This window comes from Salvelinus sp. IW2-2015, linkage group LG30 (genome assembly GCF_002910315.2).
Source record: "Salvelinus sp. IW2-2015 linkage group LG30, ASM291031v2, whole genome shotgun sequence".
NCBI lineage: Eukaryota > Metazoa > Chordata > Actinopteri > Salmoniformes > Salmonidae > Salvelinus > Salvelinus sp. IW2-2015.
The window spans coordinates 15,269,017-15,292,369 of record NC_036869.1 but is presented as its reverse complement, the minus strand read 5'-3'; the positions used below and the strand labels follow the sequence as shown (position 1 = coordinate 15,292,369).

Genomic DNA, 23,353 nt, shown 5'->3' with positions numbered 1-23,353 from the left:
GCTTCGGGAAGCCTTCCACAAGCTTCCCACAATAAGTTGAGTGAATTTTGGCCCATTCCTCCTGACAGAGCTGGTGTAGCTGAGTCAGGTTTGTAGGCCTCCTTGCTCGCACATGCTTTTTCAGTTCTGCCCACAAATTTTCTATGGGACTGAGGTCAGGGCTTTGTGATGGCCACTCCAGTACCTTGACTTTGTTGTCCTTAAGCCATTTTGCCACAACTTTGGACGTATGCTGGGGTCATTGTCCATTTGGAAGACCCATTTGCAACCAAGCTTCAACTTCCTGACTGATGTCTTGAGATGTTGCTTCAATATATCCACATAATTTCCTCCCTCATGATGCCATCTATTTTGTGAAGTGCACCCGTCCCTCCTGCAGCAAAGCACCCCCACAACATGGCGCTGCCACCCCCGTGCTTCACGGCTGGGATGCTAATCTTTGGCTTGCAAGCCTGCCCCTTTTTCCTCCAAACATAACGATGGTCATTATGGCCAAACAGTTCTCTTTTTGTTTCATCAGACCAGAGGACATTTCTCCAAAAAGTACTAATGTCAGGCGGTGGGTGTAGCTGGTGCAAGAAGTCAGGCGCAGGAGAGCAGAAATGAGTGAACAACGCACTATACTGAATAAATAGCACAAAGTAAACATACCAATGTGCGAACAATAACGGTTACCACAAAACACGGGTGAAAACAGCACCCGGAAAAAAACTGCCGGAAACGTACCGACCTGAACAATAAACAATCACACACAAAGACATGGGGGAAACAGAGGGTTAAATACAATACCAGTAATTGGGAAATGAAAACCAGGTGTGTGCGAAACAAAGACAAAAACAATGGAAAATGAAAAGTGGATCGGCGACCGCCGCCCGAACAAGGAGAGGAACCGACTTCGGCGGAAGTCATGACAACTATCTTTGTCCCCATGTGCAGTTGCAAACCGTAGTCTGGCTTTTTATGGCGGTTTTGGAGCAGTGACTTCTTCCTTGCTGAGCGGCCTTTCAGGTTAAGTTGATATAGGACGCTTTTTACTGTGGATATAGATACTTTTGTACCTGTTTCCTCCAGCATCTTCACAAGGTCCCTTGCTGTTGTTCTGGAGTTGATTTGCACATTTCGCACCAAAGTACGTTCATCTCTAGTAGACAGAACGCGTCTCCTTCCTGAGCGGTATGACGGCTGCATGGTCCCATGGTGTTTATACTTGCGTGCTATTGAATGTACAGATGAACATGGTACCTTCAGGCGTTTGAATTGCTGCCCAAGGATGAACCAGACTTTGTGGAGGTCTACAATGTTTGTCTGATTTATTTTGATTTTCCCATGATGTCAAGTCAAAGGATGCCAGCTGAGTTTGAAGGTAGGCCCTTGAAAATACATCCACCAGGTACACCTGCAAATGACTCAAATTATGTCAATTAGCCTATCAGAAGCTTCTATAAGCCATTAATATAATTTCTGTAATTTTCAAGTTGTTTAAAGGCACAGCTCAGATCGTAGTGTATGTAACTTGCTCCCTACGTGGTATGTGATATCAAGTGAATTTATAGTGAAATAATCTGTCTGTGAAACAATCTGTGGTATAATGTAGCTTGTTGTCATGCGTAGTCAAAAGTAGATATGTCTCTAACCGACATGGCTCCGAACTGATAGTTTGTTATCAAGAAAATTGTGGTAGTGGTTTGAAACAAAAACGATTTTAATGGACTCCAGACCTAAGTGTATTGTAAACTCCTGATAAATGTTATATATATATATATATATAATATATGCCATTTAGGCAACACATCGTGATGTGAAGGCGGACTTATCGTGTGTGTTCAAAGGTCCTTTTGGATGCTTGGTTGAGCAGGCAGAGGTAGGATTAAGAGACCAACCACAAAACCTTATAAGGAGGGACCTGCCTGAGGGGAAGAGGGAGCCACAACAGAAAGTCTGTCTGAGGGGAAGGAGAGGACGGGAATAGTAGTCTTCTGAGGGGAGGAGGGACCCATAGAGTCTGTCCTGAGGGAGGAGGGAGCCACTTGAGTCTGTCTGAGGGAAGGAGGGACCCCAATGAGTCTATATCTGAGGAAGGAGGAGGGATGGATAGAGTTCACGTCTGAGAGGGAGGAGGACGGGATAGAGGTCTGTCTGAGGGGGAGGAGCCTAATAGCGTCTTTCTGAGGGGAGGAGGGACCCTATAGTGTCTGCCTGGAGGGGAGGAAGGACGCCAAGAGTCCTGTGTCTGGGGGAGAGGAAAGGGTCTGTAGGGCGGGCCCTGAGTTTAGGGAGGACTTGCTGAGGGGAGGAGGCGACCGATAAGAGCTGTCTGGAAGGGGAGATGGAGGCCCCTATAAGGCTGTCTGAGGGGAGGAGGGAACCTATGAGAGTCTGTGAGGAGTCTTGAGGGTGTGAGGGGAAGGATGGGACCCTATAGAGTCTGTCTGAGGGGGAGGAGGGACGCTAATAGGAGTCTGTCTGAGGGGAGGAGGGACCCTATCAAGAGTCTGTCCTGAAGGGAGGAGGGACCACTATGATCCCTGTCTGAGGGGAGGAAGGGAACTTAATCTGTGTCTGTCTGAGGGGAGGAGGACCTCTATATTAGAGTCTCCTGAAGAGGAGGAGGACCTATGATCGTACTGTCTGAGGGGAGGGGGACACTATCTGTTGCTAGTCCTGAGGTAGAGGACAACGAGCTTTGAGGGGAGAGGAAACTATCGCCTGTCTGAGGGTAGGAGGGACAATACATCGTCTTCTGAGGGAGGAGGGAGTCACATCGTGCCTGTCTGAGGGTAGGAGGGACCTATAGGTCTTCCTGAGGGGAGGAGGGACACTATCGTGTCTGTCTGAGGGTAGGAGGGACCCTATGTGTCTGTCTGAGGGAGGGGACACTATCGTGCTGTCTGAGGGGAGGAGGGACACTATCGTGCCTGTCCTGAAGGTAGGAGGGACACTATCGTGCCTGTCTGAGGGTAGGAGGGAAGCCTCTATAGAGTCTTCCTGAGGGGAGGAGGGACACTATAGCGTCTGTCTGAGGGGAGGAGGAACCCTAATAAAGGACATGGGAGGGATCTGAAATAATTTTCTGCGCTTGTCTGATGACGGTCTATTCAAAAATAGTCTGCATGGAGTGATGTTACCTCACACCCATGACCATCAGGGCAGTTTGATAAATTGCTAATCCAGACTGTGATGCCGTATCTCAGGATTCTCTCTATGACCGCATGGTAGAATAGGAGCATTTTTTTCTGGTCAACTCCAAAATCCCTTAGTCTAGGTAGGAAATAGAGGCGTTGTTGTACTCCTTGTCCAAGTGTACACCCAGGTACTTATATGCACTAACCTGTGCTATGTTGGCATTGTGGACAACCACAGACACGTGGTCACCGACAGATTTGGGGTCAAACACCATCTCCTCCGTTATCTTTACATTAAGGATGAGATGGTGCTCATCACACCAAATGACAAACCTTTGAATCTCTGACCTGTACAAAGTAGTATCGACATTTTTATATACATCAGAAAACGTGACAATATATCTATCAGGGTTACTGCTAGTGCAAAATAAAACTAACAAACAATCAAAGAAACAAAAAGCAACAGGAGGTGGTGCAGCCCAGGAGGCAGCTGTCCATCTTGTTTGCCTCAAACTCACAAGACTCCATTTCGCACATGCTCCAGTAAACCTCGATACCTCTGGACTGCATCACCTCCCTTGGGCAGCCGTTTGGAACAGATAAACAGGAGGGTTTAAATGCGCACATCTCAAATCACATGAGATTATTATCCAATGGAAGCTCTCGCTGGGTTAATGAGGAAACTAGTCACACCTGTGACTCTCACCCACTTTTCTTGTGGAAGCACACTACACCCCCACCACGGAGCCCCCAGCTTCCTCTTCCAGGGGCCTGAGCTGGCTTACGTTCAGGAGTCACTGGTACAACTCCGCTTCCTGGTCCTTCTGTTACCGCGATGACAGCACCGGCCCGATGCGCTCCTCCTCGGAAGAGTTATGATATCTATCCGTAAATAAGTCTATTCAATTTTATCTTTCACATATATGCCTATGTCTGTATTTAATTGTCACTTTCAATATTGCCAAGCCCACCTCTCTAACCTTATGTCACATCTAAAGACATGTCTCACTATGCTTGTATCCAACAGTCTCGCTTGTTATTGTCAGGTCCATCCCTCTAACCTTATCTCCCTATCCCTATCCTCTCTTCCACAGCGCGGTCCCCTCCGTTCCTGTGCTCTTCTCCCCGCAGTCACCCTGGGCCCGTCGGAGCTGCAGCGCGGTGCAAGCGCCCTGGACCCCCGCCGCATCGCCCCCAGCTTCCTCTCCCAGGGGCCTGAGCTGACCGACTTCCAGGAGTCCCTGGAGCAACTCCACCTCCTGGCCCGCTGTTACAGTGACTTCCTCGCTGTTAGTCCATAATGATTCTATGCACTCCATCCCATCTGAATTGATGGGTCTCGATTGACCTCGACTGGTATTGACAGACCCACCTAGTCCACATTGGATCTGATCACTTTCGGACTCCGTGACTCTTGATAAGGATTGTGTATTGTGGTTGGAATGAATGGACTGGCTGTTTGAGATGGTGACAGAAAACGGTTCTGGTAAAAGGTTGAGGTTTTAACTGACAAAAGATAATAGTTGTACAATGAAACTAACTCATTCATGATGTAAGGTTCCGTACTTATTATTTTAGTCAGACTTGTGTTCTGTTTAGTTGTGTTCTTGAACGTAGCCCTGTCTTTCATTTTTGTTCATTGATTTCACCTGCGTTAGTTACTCACCTGGTCTCATCAGCTCCTTATTTAGTTCAGTTCATTCTGTTTGTGCTTGTGTGAGGTATTGTTTGTTTAGACTCTACTAAGCCTTTTCCTAGCGCGTTTGTGAGAACGAGTATATTGCCTTCAGTCCTGGTTTTGATTCACCTGCTGATGATAATACTAATATTAATAATAATATATATAATAATATAGAAAATATAATATTTTTATTTATCGACGATATTTATCGACGATGTGAGGTAAAGAAACACGATAATGGAAGTATATGTGTATCTCCAAGTAAATGTGCTTTATACAAATGTCCAGTTGTTGTCAATAGCTTCCCAAATTAAGATAACAGAAGATAGCGGTCATGGTAGATTCATGCTAGAATCTGTTGCAGGGAAGAATTGTAGTTTTTCTAGCCTTATTTTGACACTAAATGGAAGCATTAAACTTTGGTCATACATTCAAAGAGAGCCAACAACACAGAGATGGATTAAATGCATTACACATCCATTTATCTGTCAAAAGTTCAAATCATTAAAACTTTTTGCACATGATAAAATCACATTAAAAAATGATTTATTTAATGGGGAAAAAYTATATAAAAACTGTGTGGCTTGCCCCTAGACACAGCTAAAATCTAGTTTATATGTTTTGCCTATAGCTTTAAACTATCTTCTCAGTGTCATGTGACTATTTATGAGAATCAGGTTGAGTGAAGCCTTAATGACAAAATTGGAAGTATCTAATTGTTAACCACAAACACAAATATCTCTCTCTCTGAATCTCTATCACACACACACACAGCTTTGTCAGGAGGAAGCTGGCCAGAGGCAGTTAACCCACATCAGTTTCCTCATTACTACTCTATGACAAGAGAAGATAACAAACTTGTGAGGATTTCAAGAATGAGAAACTAAAGAATTAGATGTCTACTGTCTTCAAGATAGCTCTTATTCTTTCACGGACAATGGTGAACATGAACTCCTCCAGCAACTCTAGCTTGGACTCCACCTCCCCGGATTCGGGCCGCCTGATTTCGAGCACCGTCCTGGGGTTGTGCTGTGCGCTGGGCCTCCCTGGTAACATAGCTGTCCTGGTGGTCATCCTGTGCCGCTCGTCCCGACGCCCCAACTTCACCCTGTGCCTCATGCTGAACCTGGCTTCCTCCGACATCCTGTGCCTGGCCACGGTGCCCGTGTGGATCTATACTCTCCTGCACGGCTGGACTCTGGGCCGTGCTGCATGCAAGTTAGCCACGTTCCTGCTCTATCTCAGCCTGTATGCTAACGTGCTAACGGTCACTCTACTCGGTGTCCAGCGCTACCTCCAGGTGCTATACCCGCAGATGTGGAACAGGCTGGGGCGCAAGGGGGAGGCGGTGCTGCTCCTGGCCCTGTGGGGGCTCGCCTGTGCTCTGACTGCTCCCGCKGTTGCCACTCGCGATGTGCGCGATGGCGAGRTCAAGTGCCAGCGACACACYGGCTCCGATGCTGAAAGAGTTGCTGTCCTCGTCTTGGAGACCCTTTTAGGGTTRGTGGTTCCGTTCTCTGTGCTGGTSACGTCCTACTGCTGCCTCCACCGGCGGGTGAACCAGACTGCGCTGTTCAGCAGTGCAAAGTTGACGCGGCTGGTCACCAGTGTGGTGGTCACCTTRTTCATCCTCTGGATRCCTGTGCACATTGTCAATGTGGTGGACATCGCCGGCATTGTGCTGCAGACWTCCTGGCCAGAGGCGTCGGCAYCGCTGCTGAGCCACAGAAGCGCAGCAGCGCGTGTCGTCCGGAGCTTTACGTTTTTTAACAGCTGCCTGGACCCCTTCCTGTACGCCTTCGCCTCGCGGAGGATCCGGGAACAGCCCAAGTCGTCGTCGAGGGGCGACAGCAGGATGCAGGTCACAAATATCTGATGTCTGAAGCTGTGCTCTGCTYGTGTGACTAAAGGCCAACCCCTAATTCTAACCCTCAGCCTACCCATAATCAACCCCCCTAACCCTAACCTTAACAAATRAGGGTACTCTAAAAAAAWAAATAGCTTTTTTTAGGCGTTCTTGACTTGGTTTTTAGAGCAGCCAAATTAGAGTCCCATTGCACCTGCTATTTTGTCCTCAACAAAACCTACGTTTTGGGTTGCTGACTGTATAGGCTGTACTTCTAGGGTTTCCATAGGTTAGCCTAGATTGTTATTTCGGTGATGTAAGAAATGGTAATAGATACTGGTACTTGTTTTTACAACTTCTCAACACTAGCTATACTTGACACAACATGCACCAATCCCCCACTATACCCCCACACTTCGTACCCTTATAATAACCCAGGCCCACACACACTCCCCTCCCCCATGAACAGGCCCCTGTTAAAACAAGCGCACATGCATTCTGCTCGAGGTTGAGACTCTAAGACAAAGAACTGTGTTAAGAGCCAATGGAACGTCGACATCAGGCCCGGACAGGACTACCCACGACCCAGATCGACCAATCGGAAGGCCAGACTACAAGATCAACCTACTTACTTGTTGCATATATAATCAGCACAAATTGTTAGAGGTCTCTTTTCCGACGATTCCATACGAGTCAGACAGAAGGGGCCGTGCTGCGCGATTGCTAAGATATTTTTACCTGTGAATAAACTGCCTTATTATACAAATATCCACCTCGTCCTATGTCTCAACTTGATCTCCTGTCTCCAGTAAACGTTTTATCAACCAGTGATCTAACGCCCTTCAAGCTTGACCTCCATTGGTCAAAGCCTAAATTGTATTGCTTCTGTCAGTTTCCCCATGAATAAATACATATATTTGGTTACCATGAATAAGTTTCTCTTACAGTACATGTACTTCTGCTTTGGTTCAGAGGAGCTCCAACTTAGTGTGTTGGAATATTTCGTCATACTTGTGAAGTTGCCTCATTGTATGTCAAAATCAGGTATTTGAGCAGTGAGCACAATGGAAAAACACACTAGATCTATGCAACAACATTTCTACCTAAATTGATCAATTAAAGCATGCATTTCAAACCTTACACCACTCGGATYCCCAATATGGGTTCAACCATTTRAGTTTCAGTCTAACCCGCAACAAGWAGTGAGCCAACTTGCCAAAACCGCGGYAAAAAAWTATTCTGAACCAAATGAAGGTAGAACTTACCACATGTCAGATGTAACAACACATTTGGTACACGGACAAACAACTTTATCTGCACCCAAAGGAACATGCCTTTAGGTTCAAAATGAGAGAAAAAAGCTTGAGATTAACATACTGTAGTTTCAAACATATTATGAAAGTATAAACAGTTTTTTGGGGGTTATGATCAGGTGGTAWAAATCATGAGCTGACGAACACCCAGCATTTAATGTAGAGGTGCTGACTAACTGTATAAATAGAAAGAGAGAAAGTAGTACACTCTACATAGATATGCGTCGCACACCCTGCAAATGCTCCCAACAARTMAATGGGTATATAGAGTGTAACTTTCTTTTTATACGGTTCTGGGGAACTTGCACATTTTCAGATGTAAGTGGTATATTTTCWAAACTCTTAAGTACAAATCTCGAAATTCKTAACACTTGTAATGCCCTCTATCTTATGTTCAGAACTTTGATTGTGCATTCATTGGGGTTTCACAGGCCTTTCACTCTTGAGTCATTCAAGCAAAAAACAAGTGATGAGACCGAACAAGACAAACAGTTCCCATTCCATCCCCGAACCACAGGACTTCCCCAACCCAAAGTTAGATTAGTGGTTCACAATAGCGGTCTTTTTACAGAGTCATGTTGTGTGCCATTTCTGCCCCATGCAACATTGTGCAAAATCAGCTTCTCTACTGATACAGTATCGCCTGTCTCTCTGCTTGAAATTCATCAGCTTGCAGTGTATCAATGAAATTCAGATAATGACTGGAATATATTGTTATATACAACCCAGGTATTTCAACAGTACATTGTACACTATAATTAAGCAATAAGGCACGAGGGTGAGTGGTATATGGCCAATATACCACAGCTAAGGGCTGTTCGTAAGCACTACGCAACTCGGAGTGCCCGGATACAGCCCTTAGCCGTGGTATATTGGCCATATACCACAAACCCCCGAGGTTGCTATTATAAACTGGTTACCAACGTAATTTGAGCAAATTAAAATGGTTGATGTAGAATGATGATGTAGTATTTACATCCACATTCATATATAGTTTGGTTTTACCTTCCAACATAAATTGATGTCAAATTTCTATATTTTCTGAGGTAAAAATAAAAAATGTCACAGTGTTTAGCAGTTATACATTAACCAGCCACTACATTTTTTGGTTCGGTAGTTATCATTTTTGAGCAGTTTGATTAATTAAGTGATAGTTAATTGCATTGTTAACAAATTACAAGGAAATCATATCAGAAGTAAGTGAATATTTCATTTTGAACAGCAGATACAAATCAGCTGGGCTAGACAATCTGGACCCCTCTTTCTAAAATTATCCGCCGCAATTGTTGCAACCGCTATTACCAGTCTGTTCAACCTCTCTTCGTATCGTCCCGAGATCCCTAAAGATTGGAAAGACTACCGCGGTCATCCCCCTCTTCAAAGGGGATGACACTCTAGACCCAAACTGTTATAGACCTATATCCATCCTGCCCTGCCTTTCTATAGTCTTCGAAAGCCAAGTTAATAAACAGATCACCGACCATTTAGAACCCACCGTACCTTCTCCGCTGTGCAATCGATTTCCGACTGGTCATGGGTGCACCTCAGCCATTCTCAAGGTACTAAACGATATCATAACCGCCATCGAAAAAGACAGTACTGTGCAGCCGTCTTCATTGACCTGGCCAAGGCTTTCGACTCTGTCAATCATCGTATTCTTATCGGCAGACTCAATCGCCTTGGTTCTCAAATGACTGCCTTGCCTGGTTCACCACACTACTCGCAGTCAGAGTTCAGTGGTGTCAAATCAGAGGGCCTGTTTCCGGACCTCTGGCAGTCTCTATGGGGTACCACAGGGTTCAATTCTCGGGCCGACTCTTTTCTCTGTATATATCAACGATGTCGCTCTTTCTCGGGTGATTCCCTGATCCACCTCTACGCAGACGACATCATTCTGTATACATCTGGCCCTTCTTTGGACACTGTGTTAACTAACCTCCAAACGAGCTTCAATGCCATACAACACTCCTTCCTTGGCCTCCAACTGCTCTTAACTTCTCTGCGCTACGGACCCTTTACGGGATCACTTTCCTAAACAACCGGTAGAATTGCAGGGCGCCAATGCATAAATATTACAAAAAATATTTATAATCATGCAATCACAAGTGAAATATACCAAAACACAGCTTAGCTTGTTGTTAATCCACCTATTGTGTCAGATTTTTAAAATATATTTTACAGCGAAAGAAATCCAAGCTTTGTAGTGTTAGCTTTCAATGCTACAACAGCTAGCCCCAAATTAGCATGGTCACGAAAGTCAGAAAAGAATAAAATGAATCGCCTTCCTTTGATAATCTTCGATGTTTCACTCACGAGACTCCCAGTTACACAACAAATGTTTTTTTGTTCGATAAATATTACTTTATCACAAAAAAACGCTAATTTGGGTTGTGCATATGTTGAGAAAACAAAAGCCGTGTTCGTTCGACAAATTCCAAAAAGTATCCGTAATGGTCGAGAAACATGTCAAATGTGTTTTTAATCAATCCTCAGGTTGTTTTTAACAAACATAATCGATAATATTCAAACGCACCATACCTATTCATTAAGAGACAAAAGGAAAATGGGGAGCCCCTCTGTCGCGCGCAGGAAACATCAGAGGACACCGGACTATTTTTGAAAATCTCATTCATTTTTCAAAATAAAAGCCTGAAACTATGTCTAAAGCCTGGTCACAGGCCTGAGGAAGCCATTGGAAAAGGAATCTGGTTGATACCCCTTTAAACGGAGGATAGACGGGACAGGAAACACAGTAAAAAAATATATATATACCCGGGTTACATTTTCTCAGGTCGCATGCAGAATAAGTATGTATACTCACAGACAATATTTTGACAGTTTTGGAAACTTTGGGTGTTTTCTATCCTAATCGTAAATTATATGCATATTCTACGATCTGGGCCAGAGAAAATGTTCGTTTACTTTGGGCACGTTATTTAAAAAAAAAAAACTGACCCCTAGCCGCTAAGAAGTTAAAAGCTAGTAAAACCAAATGCATGCTTTTCAACTGTTGCTGCCCGCATCCGCCGCCCCGACTAGCATCACTATTGCTGGACGGTTCTGACCTAGAAAACGTGGACAACCTACAAATACCTAGGTGTCTGCGAGACTGTAAACTCTCCTTCCAGACTCATATCAAACATCTCCAATCCAAATCAAAACTAGAATTGGCTTTCTATTTCGTAACAAAGCCTCCTTCATTCACGTCGCCAAAACTTACCCTAGTAAAACTGACTTATCCTACCGATCTTCGACTTCGGCGCTGTCATCTACAAAATAGCTTACAATACTATACTCAGCAAACGGATGCAGTCTATCACAGTCGCAACCCGTTGTACCAAAGCCGCCTTATACCACCCACCACTGCGACGCTTAGTCGCGCTGGCCCTCGCCTACATATTCGTAGCCAGACCCACTGGCTCCAGGTCATCTATAAGTCTATGCTAGGTAAAGCTCCTTACTCAGCTCACTGGTCACGATAACAACACCCACCCGTAGCACGCGCTCCAGCAGGTATATCTCACTGGTCATCCCAAAGCCAACACCTCTTTGGCCGCCTTTCCTTCCATTTCTCTGCTGCCAGTGACTGGAACGAATTGCAAAAATCGCTGAAGTTGGAGACTTACAATTCCCTCACTAACTTTAAACATCAGCTATCATCAGAGCATCTAACCGATCACTGCAGCTGTACATAATCCATCTGTAAATAGACCCAATCTACCTACCTCATCCCATATTGTTTTTATTCACTTTTCTGTTCTTGCACACCAGTTTCACTACTCTGCACATCATCATCTGCTCATCATCATCTGCTCATCTATCACTCCAGTGTTAATCTGCTAAATTGTAATTACTCTTGCAACTATGGCCTATTTATTGCCTTACCTCCTCACGCCATTTGCACACACTGTATATAGACTTTCTCTTTTTTCTATTGTGTTATTGACTGTACTCTTATTATATTCCATGTGTAACTCTGTGTTGTTGTTTGTGTCGCACTGCTTTGCTTTATCTTGGCCAGGTCGCAGTTGTAAATGAGAACTTGTTCTCAACTAGCTAGCTGGTTAAATAGAGGTGAATAAAAAAAAAGAAAAGATAATTCGATTAGATATGCATCCAAATTGAAAAAGTGATATGTGACTTTGTTTGTTGTACTCAGTCAGTTGGAAATGTGCTTAGAGTTTTGAAACATGAGCCATTTTGATGATCTGTTTTGGTTTTTATGCTTAGATTTGTGGAACTGTACCAAATACATGATTAGAAAAACACCATAAAGTAAAACACCCACTTTATCACCCAAACTCCCATAACACACTGTGGTCGGTGGAGGGCGACAGAGTTTCAGTGGGAGTGTATCTGCTTCTCACTACACTCTGACTGTCAGTGGAGTCCAGGCTGAAGATGCTGGAGATTACTACTGTCAGCAGATGTACAACGGGTTTCACTGTGTCAGAGCGTCGTACAAAAACCTCCCTCAGCTATAGAGGAACTGCTCTGACTAGACAGCTGCAGAGCTACGGAGTCTCCTGTATTCTAAAGTATTCTAAACACCATTCATCAAAATATGACACTACAATACAACAATGGAATTGGTTAGACTGTTTATGAACTATGTTACTCTACATATCTCTCAATGTATTCTGCAAAAAAGGACATTTGTGTAAACACACTGGGACCACTAAGGAAACAGAGATGTAAGAAATGATTGATTTTGTAGGAAATGTTGAACAACATTCAGAAAAACTCTAGATGTTTGTTGAACGTTTTGATTTAACTTCATATTATGAAAATCACCCATTTCAGTACACAAATGCATGAATATTGACCCAGTCCAAACCCAACTTCCCAACTATTCATCACCTACTCAACTTCTATACCCTCAACCCCGAAAGAGTGAATACAGTCATATTGATTCCATTCAAGAAGTACTACTTTGATATAACGATCACACATACAGCTGAAGTCGGAAGTTCACATACACCTTAGCCAAATACATTTAAACTCAGTTACACAATTCCTGACATTTAATCCTAGTAAAAATTAAGTCAGTTAGGATCACCACCTTATTTTAAGAATCTGAAATGTCAAAAAAATAGTAGAGAGTGATTTATTTCAGCTTTAATTTCTTTCATCACATTCCCAGTGGGTCAGAAGATTACATACGCTCAATTAGTATTTGGTAGCATTGCCTTAAATTGTTTAACTTGGGTCAAACATTTCGGGTAGCCTTCCACAAGCTTCCGACAATAAGTTGGGTGAATTTGGCTCATTCCTCCTGACAGAGCTGGTTGTAACTGAGTCAGGTTTCTAGGCCTCCTTGCTCGCACACACATTTTTCAGTTCTGCCCACAAATTTTCTATAGGATTGAGGTCAGGGTTTTGTGATGGCCACTCCAATACCTTGACTTTGTTGTCCTTAAGCCATTTTGCCACAACTTTGGAAGTATGTGTAACGATCTCGTATCCTCCTCGTCTGAGGAGGAGCAAGGATCAGACCAATATAGCAGCGTGGTATGTATCCATATTTATTTGAATACTTTTTTTAAGACGAACAAAACAATAAACAAAACAAAACCAACGACGCTACAGTCCTGAACTTGAGATATATAAAACACAAATAACGCACGAACAGGAACAATCACCCACAAAACAAACAGTGAGAACAGCCTACCTAAATATGGTTCCCAATCAGAGACAACGTAAAACACCTGCCTCTGATTGAGAACCATATCAGGCAAATCAGACAACCCTAAACCAAACATAGAAACACATAACATAGAATGCCACCCAGCTCACGTCCTGACCAACTAAACAAAAGACTGAACAAAGGAAATAAGGTCAGGAACGTGGACCGTATGCTTGGGGTCATTGTCATTGGAAGACCCATTTGCGACCAAGCTTGAACTTCCTGACTGATGTCTTGAGATGTTGCTTCAATATATCCACTTAATTTCTACCTCATGATGCCATCTATTTTGTGAAGTGCACCAGTCCCTCCTGCAGAAAGCACCCCCACAACATGATGCTGGCCACCCCGTGCTTCACAGTTGGGATGGTGTCTTTGGCTTGCAAGCTTCCCCCTTTTTCCTCCAAACATAACGACGGTCATTACGGCCAAACAGTTCTATTTTTGTTTCATCAGACCAGAGGACATTAAACCAAAAAGTACGATCTTTGTCCCAATGTGCAGTTGCAAACCGTAGTCTGGCTTTTTTATGGCGGTTTTGGAGCAGTGGCTTCTTCCTTGCTGAGCGGCCTTTCAGGTTATGTCGATATAGAACTCGGTTTACTGTGGATATAGATACTTTTGTACCTGTTTCCTCCAGCATCTTCACAAGGTCCTTTTTTGTTGTTCTGGATTTGATTTGCACTTTTCGCACCAAAGTACGTTCATCTCTAGGAGACAGAACGCATCTCCTCCCTGAGCGGTGTGACAGCTGCGTGGTCCCATGGTGTTTATACTTGCGTACTATTGTTTGTACAGATGAATGTGGTACCTTCAGGCGTTTGGAAATTGCTCCCAAGGATGAACCAGACTTGTGGAGGTGTACCATTTTTTCTGAGGTCTTCGCTGATTTCTTTTGATTTTCCCATGATGTCAAGCAAAGAGGCACTGAGTTTGAAGGTAGGCCTTGAAATACATCCCCAGGTACACCTCCAATTGACTCAAATGATGTCAATTAGCCTTTCAGAAGCTTCTAAAGCCATGACATCATTATCTGGAATTTCCCAAGCTGTTTAAAGGCACAGTCAACTTAGTGTATGTAAACTTCTGACCCACTGGAATTGTGATACAGTGAATTATAAGTGAAAAAATCTGTCTGTAAACAATTGTTGGAAACATTACTTGTATCATGCAAAAAATAGATGTCTTAACTGACTTGCCAAAACTATAGTTTGTTAACAAGAAAGTTATGGAGTGGTTGAAAAGCAAGTTTTAATGACTCCAACCTAAGTGTATGTAAACTTCTGACTTCAACTGTATCTGTCACAAATACATTTAGTTTACATATAGAAAACCATAAATACTTTTGAGTGAAGTCCTTTATTTGAACATTATGCAAAGTTCAGTGGAATATCTGCTTCCCCAGCCCATGTTCAGTTCTCTAGTCAAACACACAGCTGCCCCAGTCCCAGAAGATTGAGGCTGAGAGATTGTGAGCTGTGGTGGGGTTGAAACTCAGATTTGCATGGGCAGGGAACTGCCATGCTCCCAGAATAGAGCAGCACCATAGCCAGATGTTCACCTGTCCCCAGAGAGTTTCAGTGATTTTAGAGCACATGGCTTCAGTTCTAGTAATATCATGAAAACCAGTGAGTTTATAGCTAATGGATTCAGTACTAGTAATATCATGAAAACCAGTGAGTTTATTGCACATGGTTTCAGTATTAGTATCACTGTAGATCACAGGAGGCTGCTGAGGGGAGGACGGCTCATAATAATGGCTGAAATGGAGTGAATGGAAGGGTATTAAACACATAGAAACCATATGTTTGATGAGTTCAATTCTATTCCATTTATTACGTTCCAGTCATCACTATGAGCCAGTCCTCCCAAATTAAGGTGCCACCAACCTCCTGTGCTGTAGATATCCTTTTGACTGGTACCAACTTTGGCCCAATCAGCCAAGCATTCATTGAGCGAAGCTATTTAACTGAAATGTAATAGTAAAATCCTTTTCCATGGCAGAGCTCTCCATTCCTCATGAAACTAAACAAATCACAAAGATCTCAATGTCTAATGGTAAAACTCATTAAWTAATGATATCCAGGCAAACAATTTTAAAGATTGAATGTCTTTATTATCTCAACATGTCAGAACAAACAGCATTACAGCAATAAAGGGCATCACACACTTGATTAAGAAAGCCAAGCAGATCTATGACATCGGAATCAGAGAGATATGGATTCCCATACAGGGTCCAGCCCAGCAGAAGTGTGCTAGTCACAGGAGGCTGCTGAGGGGAGGACGGCTCATAATAATGTCTGGAATGGAGTGAATGGAATGGTATGGATCACATAGAAACCATGTGTTTGATGAGTTCGATAACATTCCATGTATTCCATTTCAGCCATAACCATGAGCCCGTCCTCCCTATTTAAGGTGCCACCAACCTCCTGTGGTGCTAGTAGTGCTGTATCAGTAAGACGGCGAGGACAGAGTAAAAAGTGTAGAACAGAATAAAAACAATGCAGTCAGAGGAGGAGCTCATTAATCAGAACACTGGTCTCTCCTCAGTGTCTCCGAGAGTGGAGTCTGGGAGCCCTGGGTGGCCTCACAGGTCACAGAGCCCACCTTCSTCCACTGGTCGACAGGGAGGGTCAGGGTGCTGCTCCAGCTGTAGTGGCCGTCCTTCTCCAGGACCCCAGGGCTCCCGGTCACCTCCCAGGTGCTGCTACTGCTCCCATCCACCTTCCAGCTCAGCTTCCAGTCTGTGGGGAAGCCCTTGTTTGCRAGGCACATGAGAGTGGCCTTCCCCTGCTGCAGCTCCACACTGGASGGGGGCAGGACCGTCATGGTGGGACGAACGTCACCTAGCAGACAGGTGGGAAGTTAGAMAGAGGGGAGCTGTCAATCAATCACCAGACTGATATGACAATAATGATGCAGCAGTTTTACATCTTAGCTTTAAACTAAGTTGGTTTTTTTTCAGTAGGTTTCTGTCCCTCAAACACACAGCTTCTCAGTCTTTCTGTCACTCTTTCACTTCCCTTTGAGTAGTTACTGAAGCATATTATGACTATATGAGATTACTGAAAATACATTCAACTATCTTCAAAACTGAAACTTTTTTAAATGAAAATATTTCAGCACTCCTCTCCCTTTTTGTAATGGGATAAAATACTAGGAATCAAACTGCATTTCATTATTCATTATTATTATTATTTTGAAGAACATTCCACAGAACGTATGACCAATTCTTAAATGATGATGTTTAAAATAATGCTGAGGAAGTAAATTCCAGTTGACCGTAACCATATCAAAATAATATTACATTTAAAGATGCATTATGCAGAAATCACTCCACCATTTCCTGGTTGCTAAAATTCTAATAGTTCACCTAACTTCAGTTTATGTGTGTCACGACTTCCACCGAAGTTGTTCCCTCTCCTTGTTCGGGCGATGTTCGGCGGTCGACGTCACCGGCCTTCTAGCTGCCACTGATCCATGTTTCATTTTTCCTTTTGTTTTATCTGTTTACCCACCTGGTTCCCATCTCATAATTATGTTCCTTATTTAACCCTCTGGTTTCCCTTTCTGTTTTGTGCGTGATTGTCTTTCGTGTGTTGGAGTTCGAGTCCTGTTTTGTCATTGTTTTATAGCTGGATTTTTTGTTACGTTCTTGGATTGAGTAAATACAGTGTTCTTTTACTCTTACCTGTGTTCTGCGCCTGACTCCTTCACGATCTTCTAGATAGACTCTGACAATGTGATAAAACAAACAAGTATAGTGTAAGAGCATGGCTCTCCAACCCTGTTCCTGTAGAGCTACTGTCCTGTAGGTTTTCACTCCAAACCTGTTCCTGTAGAGCTACTGGTCCTGTAGGTTTTTCACGCCAACCCTGTCCCGTAGAGCTACTGTCCTGTAGGTTTTCACTCCAACCCTGTTCCTGTAGACCTACTGTCCTGTAGGTTTTCACTCCAACCCTGTTCCTGTATACTTATGTGTCCTTAGGTTTTCACTCCAACCCTGTTCCTGTAGAGCTACTGTCCTGTAGGTTTTCACTTCAACCTCTGTTCCTGTACAGCTACTGTCCTGTAGGTTTTCACTCCAACCCTGTTCCTGTAGAGCTACTGTCCTGTAGTTTTCACTCCAACCCTGTCCTGTAGATCTACTGTCCTGTAGGTTTTCACTCCAACCTGTTCCTGTAGAGCTACTGTCCTGTAGGTTTTCACTCCAACCCTGTTCCTGTAGACCTACTGCCTGTAGGTTTCACTCCAACCCTGTTCCTGTATATCTGCTGTACTGTAGGTTTTCACTCCAACCCTGTTCCTGTAGAGCTACTGTCCTGTAGGTTTTCACTCCAACCCTGTTCCTGTAGATCTACTGTTAGGTTTTCACTCCAACCCTGTTCTGTAGAGCTACTGTCCTGTAGGTTTTCACTCCAACCCTGTTCCTGTAGACCTACTGCCTGTAGGTTTTCACTCCAACCCTGTTCCTGTATATCTGCTGTACTGTAGTTTTCACTCCAACCCTGTTCCTGTAGACCTACTGTCCTGTAGGTTTTCACAACCCTGTCCTGTAGACTACTGTCCTGTAGTGTCACTCCAACCCTGTTCCTGTATATCTACTGTCCTGTAGGTTTTCACTCCAACCCTGTTCCTGGAACCTACTGTCCTGTAGGTTTTCACTCCAACCCTGTTCCTGTAGACCTACTGTCCTGTAGGTTTTCACTCCAACCCTTGTCCTGTAGACCTACTGTCCTGTAGGTTTTCACTCCAACCCAATATAGTTCACCTGATTCTAATAATTACCTGGTTGATTAAAAAAATGAAATTAGATGTAGATGAACTTACTTCCAACATCCAGTCTAGTGCCTCCACCAAAAGTGTACCACAGTGATACAAACTCATGCAACGCGTCAAACAAAAACCTTTGAAACTATAGAGACACGGCTCTCGCTCTTTGTAAACCTACATTTATCCAAACCACTCTCAGATTTCAACAATAACACCATTGTTCGAAACTAATACACACTTTATAAGCACCTTGTTTGATATATACCATCTTGAATAGGCATTTTAATTGAACTCAATATTTTTAAATACACATTTCTACTTTCTATTTAAGGGAGTTGTAGTAGTGTTAAGAAAATGAATTGGGATTTTGATAACAGAGGTCAAGATCGAGAATTGAATACTACTAACACTCAGTTTGGTCCACCACAGTGATAGAGTCTGATTGACTCGCAGTACAAAAACCTCCAGACAGACACAGAGGGGAACGTTATTAACACAACATGGACCTGATCAATGAATCTTACTTTGTCACTGATGCCCCCTACTGGTATAGTCTGGAACTCCAGGAGATTGGACACATTCACGTTCCCCGTTCCCCAATAAACTTTCAACAGTATGAAAACTGCTGTGCACTATGTTGATAATATCTAATCATATTGTAACAAGTAATCATGAAAAGAGCTTGATACAGCAATGATGGAATGTGTCAGTGTAAATACTTTTTTGTAATGACTTTCAGACAACACATGGAGGAGGATTTCAGAACTTTTCTCAATGACAGTGCAGTGATTTGCCAGGAGGAACATTTCCATAGAGAGACACTTTGCATTGGCATCACATGCTTCAGTGCTCTGGGAGTGTTTATAGCCCTGTGAGTTGAACACTTCATGACTGAGAGCTGTATTTCCTTTGAACAGAAACCACGGCAACCATGACTTTCATCACCATCTTCATCTGGACTCTGGTCTGTTACGCACAAGGTGAGAGACATTTTGAACGTTTTCAGAACACAAGCATCATGTTGTAAATGAGGAATTACGGTTGTAATCTTACAAATATTTGACCTTCCTAAATGTGATATTTTCCTTCTTTCTCTCTGCAGGGTCTTGGGGCCAGTATGTATTGACTCAGTCTGCAGCTCAATCAGTCCAGCCTGGTCAAACTGTCTCTATTGACTGTAGCGCCAGTAGTAAAGTTTCTCAGTACTCTGGCTCACAGTATTACCTGGCCTGGTACCATCAGACGTCTGGAGAAGCTTCTAAACTCATGATAAAATATATTATGTTATGACTGACTAAGCTGTTACAAATGTTTGCTTGAATCATTGACAACAGTTCTGAAGAATGCACACGAGAGCGAATTCAGTCAGTTTATTAGAAATGAATGGTGGCAAAGATGCAAATAGTTAATGAGCCAAAAACATCAGTATTGATTCTCAATAGTGGAAAAGTGAAATAGTCCATTCCATTGAAAACATTATTTCTCTATAATAATGAGATTGATTACCTGTAGTGAATTTGATCACTGATTTAGACGGATGCAGTACCATCTAACTCACTGCTAAACCACTGTTACAGAGACCTTCAGTGGTAAGATCTTTAGAGAGTGGAATTCACAGTAATTACCAATAAATGGAGAGACTCTCTCTGTGAAATGTTGTGTGAACGTGTGTAGAAGTGTGTTATTATCAGGGTCAGAGAATGACAACTTTCCTCTGTCACAGTCCAGATGCACTCTGATCTGCTTAGGGTTCTGTCTCAATGTGATATCAGTGGGTGGGCCAGGTGGGAATAATGCCCAGTATTTACCTTCATAATATCCGACACTCCAGTATCCACTCTTTATCAATCCAGACCTCTGGACAGAGTCTGTGATCACACCTATGGTCCAGTTTTCACTCTCCCCAACCTCAACAAGCCAGCTGTGTGTCCCTGAGTTAAAGCCCTCAGAGGCCAGGACAAACTGAAGGTGATCAAACCTCTCTGGGTTGACAGGAAGCCACTGTATAGCATCACTGTCTCTCACACTGGTCAGATCTTCAGACAGGCGGAGACGCGGATGGGCAGTATTGGGGTCCAAACTATTGGGGGCATATAGTAATGCATCAGGATTCACAGAGAGAGATTTTTGGTTTATTTGTTATGGTCTTTGATTTGAATCCTGGCCAAAGTCTTATAGAAGTTGTGTTCATTGGGCCAACATTTTATTGTTTAATTACTTACTATATTGAACAATCTCCTGCATCTTCTCCCAGACTTTGAACTGCAGGTTGCCCAGGTGCTTTGCCACATTGATCAGTGGACCTGAAACACTCTCTAGGTCCGGCATTGTGTACTGGGTTCTGCAAAACATTCAAGAGTAATTGATATTGTGCGATTGGGTTCAGAACCACAGAGAAGATAGAGAAAGAACACGACTAACTTGCCTTTTCACTGTGACCTTGTAGTTCTGTAGAAAGAAAATGAGCAAATTACCAATCAATGTAATCACTAAAGTCAATGAGATCAATTTAGTTAATCAAGTATCACAAATAATGTATACATGGATATTAGTCCTTACCTGCAAGAATGAGTTGTCTTCAGCTCTCAGGTCCTCTTCTATGGCTCTGATTGTTTCAGACAGTGATGACATCTCTCTGCACATCTCTTCAATCTTCTCCTTCGCCGTCTTATTCTTCTGCTCCTCTTCCTCCCGCAGTGCAGCTATACTCTCTGCCTCTTCATCTTTTAGAAACTGATGAAGCTTTTCAAACTGCTTCTTAATCTGCTTCTCTGTGTGCTGAGCCTTGCTCTGGAGACAGTAAGAGGGGTATTTGATAGACCACTATGTGAAGGGGTAGGTTACTGTAGTTTAACATTGTTATATTACTTAGCATTCTTACCGTAATATTTTCTGCTGCTTGATGACAGGATTGTATAACTTTGTGAAAGGCCTTCAGGTTTCCCTGTAAGGGTTTTAGTGCAGTCTGGAGTTCCTCCTAAAATGTGTAGTAGTTGTAGTGAGCTATTATTGAAATAGCCACATAAAACACGGACAACTTGTTTCACACATTTTCATGAAATGGACCGTTGAACTTTCTGACCTCAAATATAATGTACACCTTCAAAGAAACATTTCTATCAATGCAATTCCCCACAAAACACAATTAACCGCCAGTGACCAGCTTAAACCATCCAAGTTTTCATACCTTATAATTCTTAGCAGCTTTATCGATCTGACTAAGGCCGTCGTTGGTGTTTTTTTTTAAGGCCTTACACTTTAAACACAGTAGCTGTTGATCCTCCAGACAGAAAAGCTTCTCATTATGCAGATTGCAGAGCACCTCAGACACCTCAGTCGTATCTTCCCGACTCCTCTCCTGTAAGACAGCCTCACACTGCCTCTTCAGATTCAGATTAAATGGAAGCTCCAGCGATGATCTTCTTCTACAGAGAGGGCATTCCAGCACCTCTTTATGTTTCCACAGTTCCAACAAGCAGACTTTACAGAAGCTGTGTCTACATGACAGGATGACCGGGTCCCTGAAGATGTCACGGCACACAGAACAGGATAGATTCCCCTCTGGGAGAGATACTATGGAAGCCATTTTAAGTTAATCTCATCGCACATCGCCTGTATGATTACCGGTTTAGAATATCAGTGTTAATGTCAAATCCTTCTGCCGAGTCCTGCACTGAACTTTGCACCCTAACAATACAGGTTGAGGTGTGTGTGTGTGTTCTTAATTGTCATGGCTTGTCTCCAAGTTCCAACTCCAATCTTCAAGTCCACCACTGTGTCTTAACCACTTCATGGCTTGATTCAAAGTCACTTTATGCCCCAGTGCGATCAAAAAATAAATTTCCTGTCCTTATTCCTTTTTCCTGGGGTTACCTGTCCCGCATCATTCTCCTATCAACTGAGCTAGGAACTGACTAACAGGGAAGGTTGAAATGTCACCAGATTGCAAAAGAAAAGACACAACAAGGAAACCATTTGAGTAGTTTTCATTGAGGACAGGTAACCCTTTCATGACCAGGTATCTTTGGTGTGTGCATAGCCATGTATTTAGATTCTAAATACATGGCTCAGGGTGTGTATTTATTGCAGAGATCTAGAACACTGCGGCATCACAGGGGGAAGGTTTGAGCGACATTGTGGCCTGCCCCTTTTAGAACTCCTAAAGTTGACCGTGCCCAACAGAATAATGTTTTAGTGAGGGCCATTCTGTGTGGCTGCATCAAATCATATATTTGATATGGTCCCATAATAAAATCTAGTAATATTATATAATGCAAAATGAGGAGCCATACAGTACCAGTCAAACGTTTGGACACATCTACTCATGAGCCAATCAGTTGTGTTGTGACAAGGTAGGGGTGGTATACAGAAGATAGCCCTATTTGGTAAAAGACCAAGTCTATAGTATTGCAAGAACAGCTCAAATAAGCAAAGACAAATGACAGTCCATCATTACTTTAAGATATGAAGGCCAGTCAATGCGGAAAATGTCAAGAACTTTGAAAGTTTCTTCAAGTGCAGTCGCAAAAACCATCAAGCTCTATAATGAAACTGGCTCTCACGAGGACCACCACAGGAAAGGAAGACCCAGAGTTACCTCTGCTGCAGAGGAAAGTTAATTAGAGTTACCAGCCTCAGAAATTTCAGAACCAATAAATACTTCAGAGTTCAAGTAACAGACACATCTCAACATCAACTGTTCAGAGGAGACTGCGTGAATCAGGCCTTCATGGTCGAATTTCTGCAAAGAAACCACTACTAATCTCAGAACCGCCGTGTCTTTGTGAGACGCAGTGTAGGTGAACCTTGTCTGCGTCTCACAAAGCAATTATCTTCTTAAGTAACAGACACATCTCAACATCAACTGTTCAGTGGAGACTGAGTGAATCAGACCTTCATGGTCGAATTGCTGCAAAGAAACCACTACTA

General features: G+C 43.2%; 2 protein-coding genes, 1 long non-coding RNA gene and 1 gene segment (V, D, J or C); 2 read left to right on the top strand and 2 right to left on the bottom strand.

Annotated features, from left to right (window-relative positions):
- Positions 1–5,439: 5,439 nt before the first annotated feature.
- On the top strand, positions 5,440–7,563 carry LOC111955184 (leukotriene B4 receptor 1). The gene has a single exon (XM_023975312.3). The coding sequence runs from the start codon at positions 5,699–5,701 to the stop codon at positions 6,677–6,679; it is 981 nt and encodes a 326-aa protein (XP_023831080.1). The 5' UTR covers positions 5,440–5,698; the 3' UTR covers positions 6,680–7,563.
- An 8,179-nt stretch (positions 7,564–15,742) lies between these two features.
- Positions 15,743–19,040, bottom strand: LOC111954772 (Ig kappa-b4 chain C region-like). The segment is given in 2 exon segments: positions 15,743–16,497; positions 18,949–19,040. A coding segment is annotated over 1 exon segment (306 nt).
- A 121-nt stretch (positions 19,041–19,161) lies between these two features.
- On the top strand, positions 19,162–20,089 carry LOC111954773 (uncharacterized). Its single transcript, XR_002876037.3, has 2 exons — positions 19,162–19,404; positions 19,527–20,089. It is a non-coding gene; the product is annotated as an uncharacterized lncRNA (long non-coding RNA).
- A 274-nt stretch (positions 20,090–20,363) lies between these two features.
- Positions 20,364–22,420, bottom strand: LOC111954771 (E3 ubiquitin-protein ligase TRIM35). The gene is made up of 6 exons (XM_023974688.2): positions 21,612–22,420; positions 21,306–21,401; positions 20,984–21,214; positions 20,850–20,872; positions 20,647–20,765; positions 20,364–20,504 (listed from the first exon to the last, which is right to left on the bottom strand). Exons 1-6 carry the CDS (start codon positions 22,008–22,010, stop codon positions 20,455–20,457), a joined length of 918 nt encoding a protein of 305 aa, XP_023830456.1. The 5' UTR covers positions 22,011–22,420; the 3' UTR covers positions 20,364–20,454.
- Positions 22,421–23,353: the final 933 nt, after the last annotated feature.

Excerpts from the sequence above, each read along its gene's own strand:
- LOC111954771 (XM_023974688.2), bottom strand. The coding sequence starts at position 22,010 with ATGGCTTCCATAGTATCTCTCCCAGAGGGGAATCTATCCTGTTCTGTG. Across the intron at positions 20,766-20,849 it reads TACAAGGTCACAGTGAAAAG|AACCCAGTACACAATGCCGG; the intron begins GCAAGTTAGTCG and ends AATGTTTTGCAG. Across the intron at positions 20,505-20,646 it reads GCAGGAGATTGTTCAATATA|TTTGGACCCCAATACTGCCC; the intron begins GTAAGTAATTAA and ends TGCCCCCAATAG.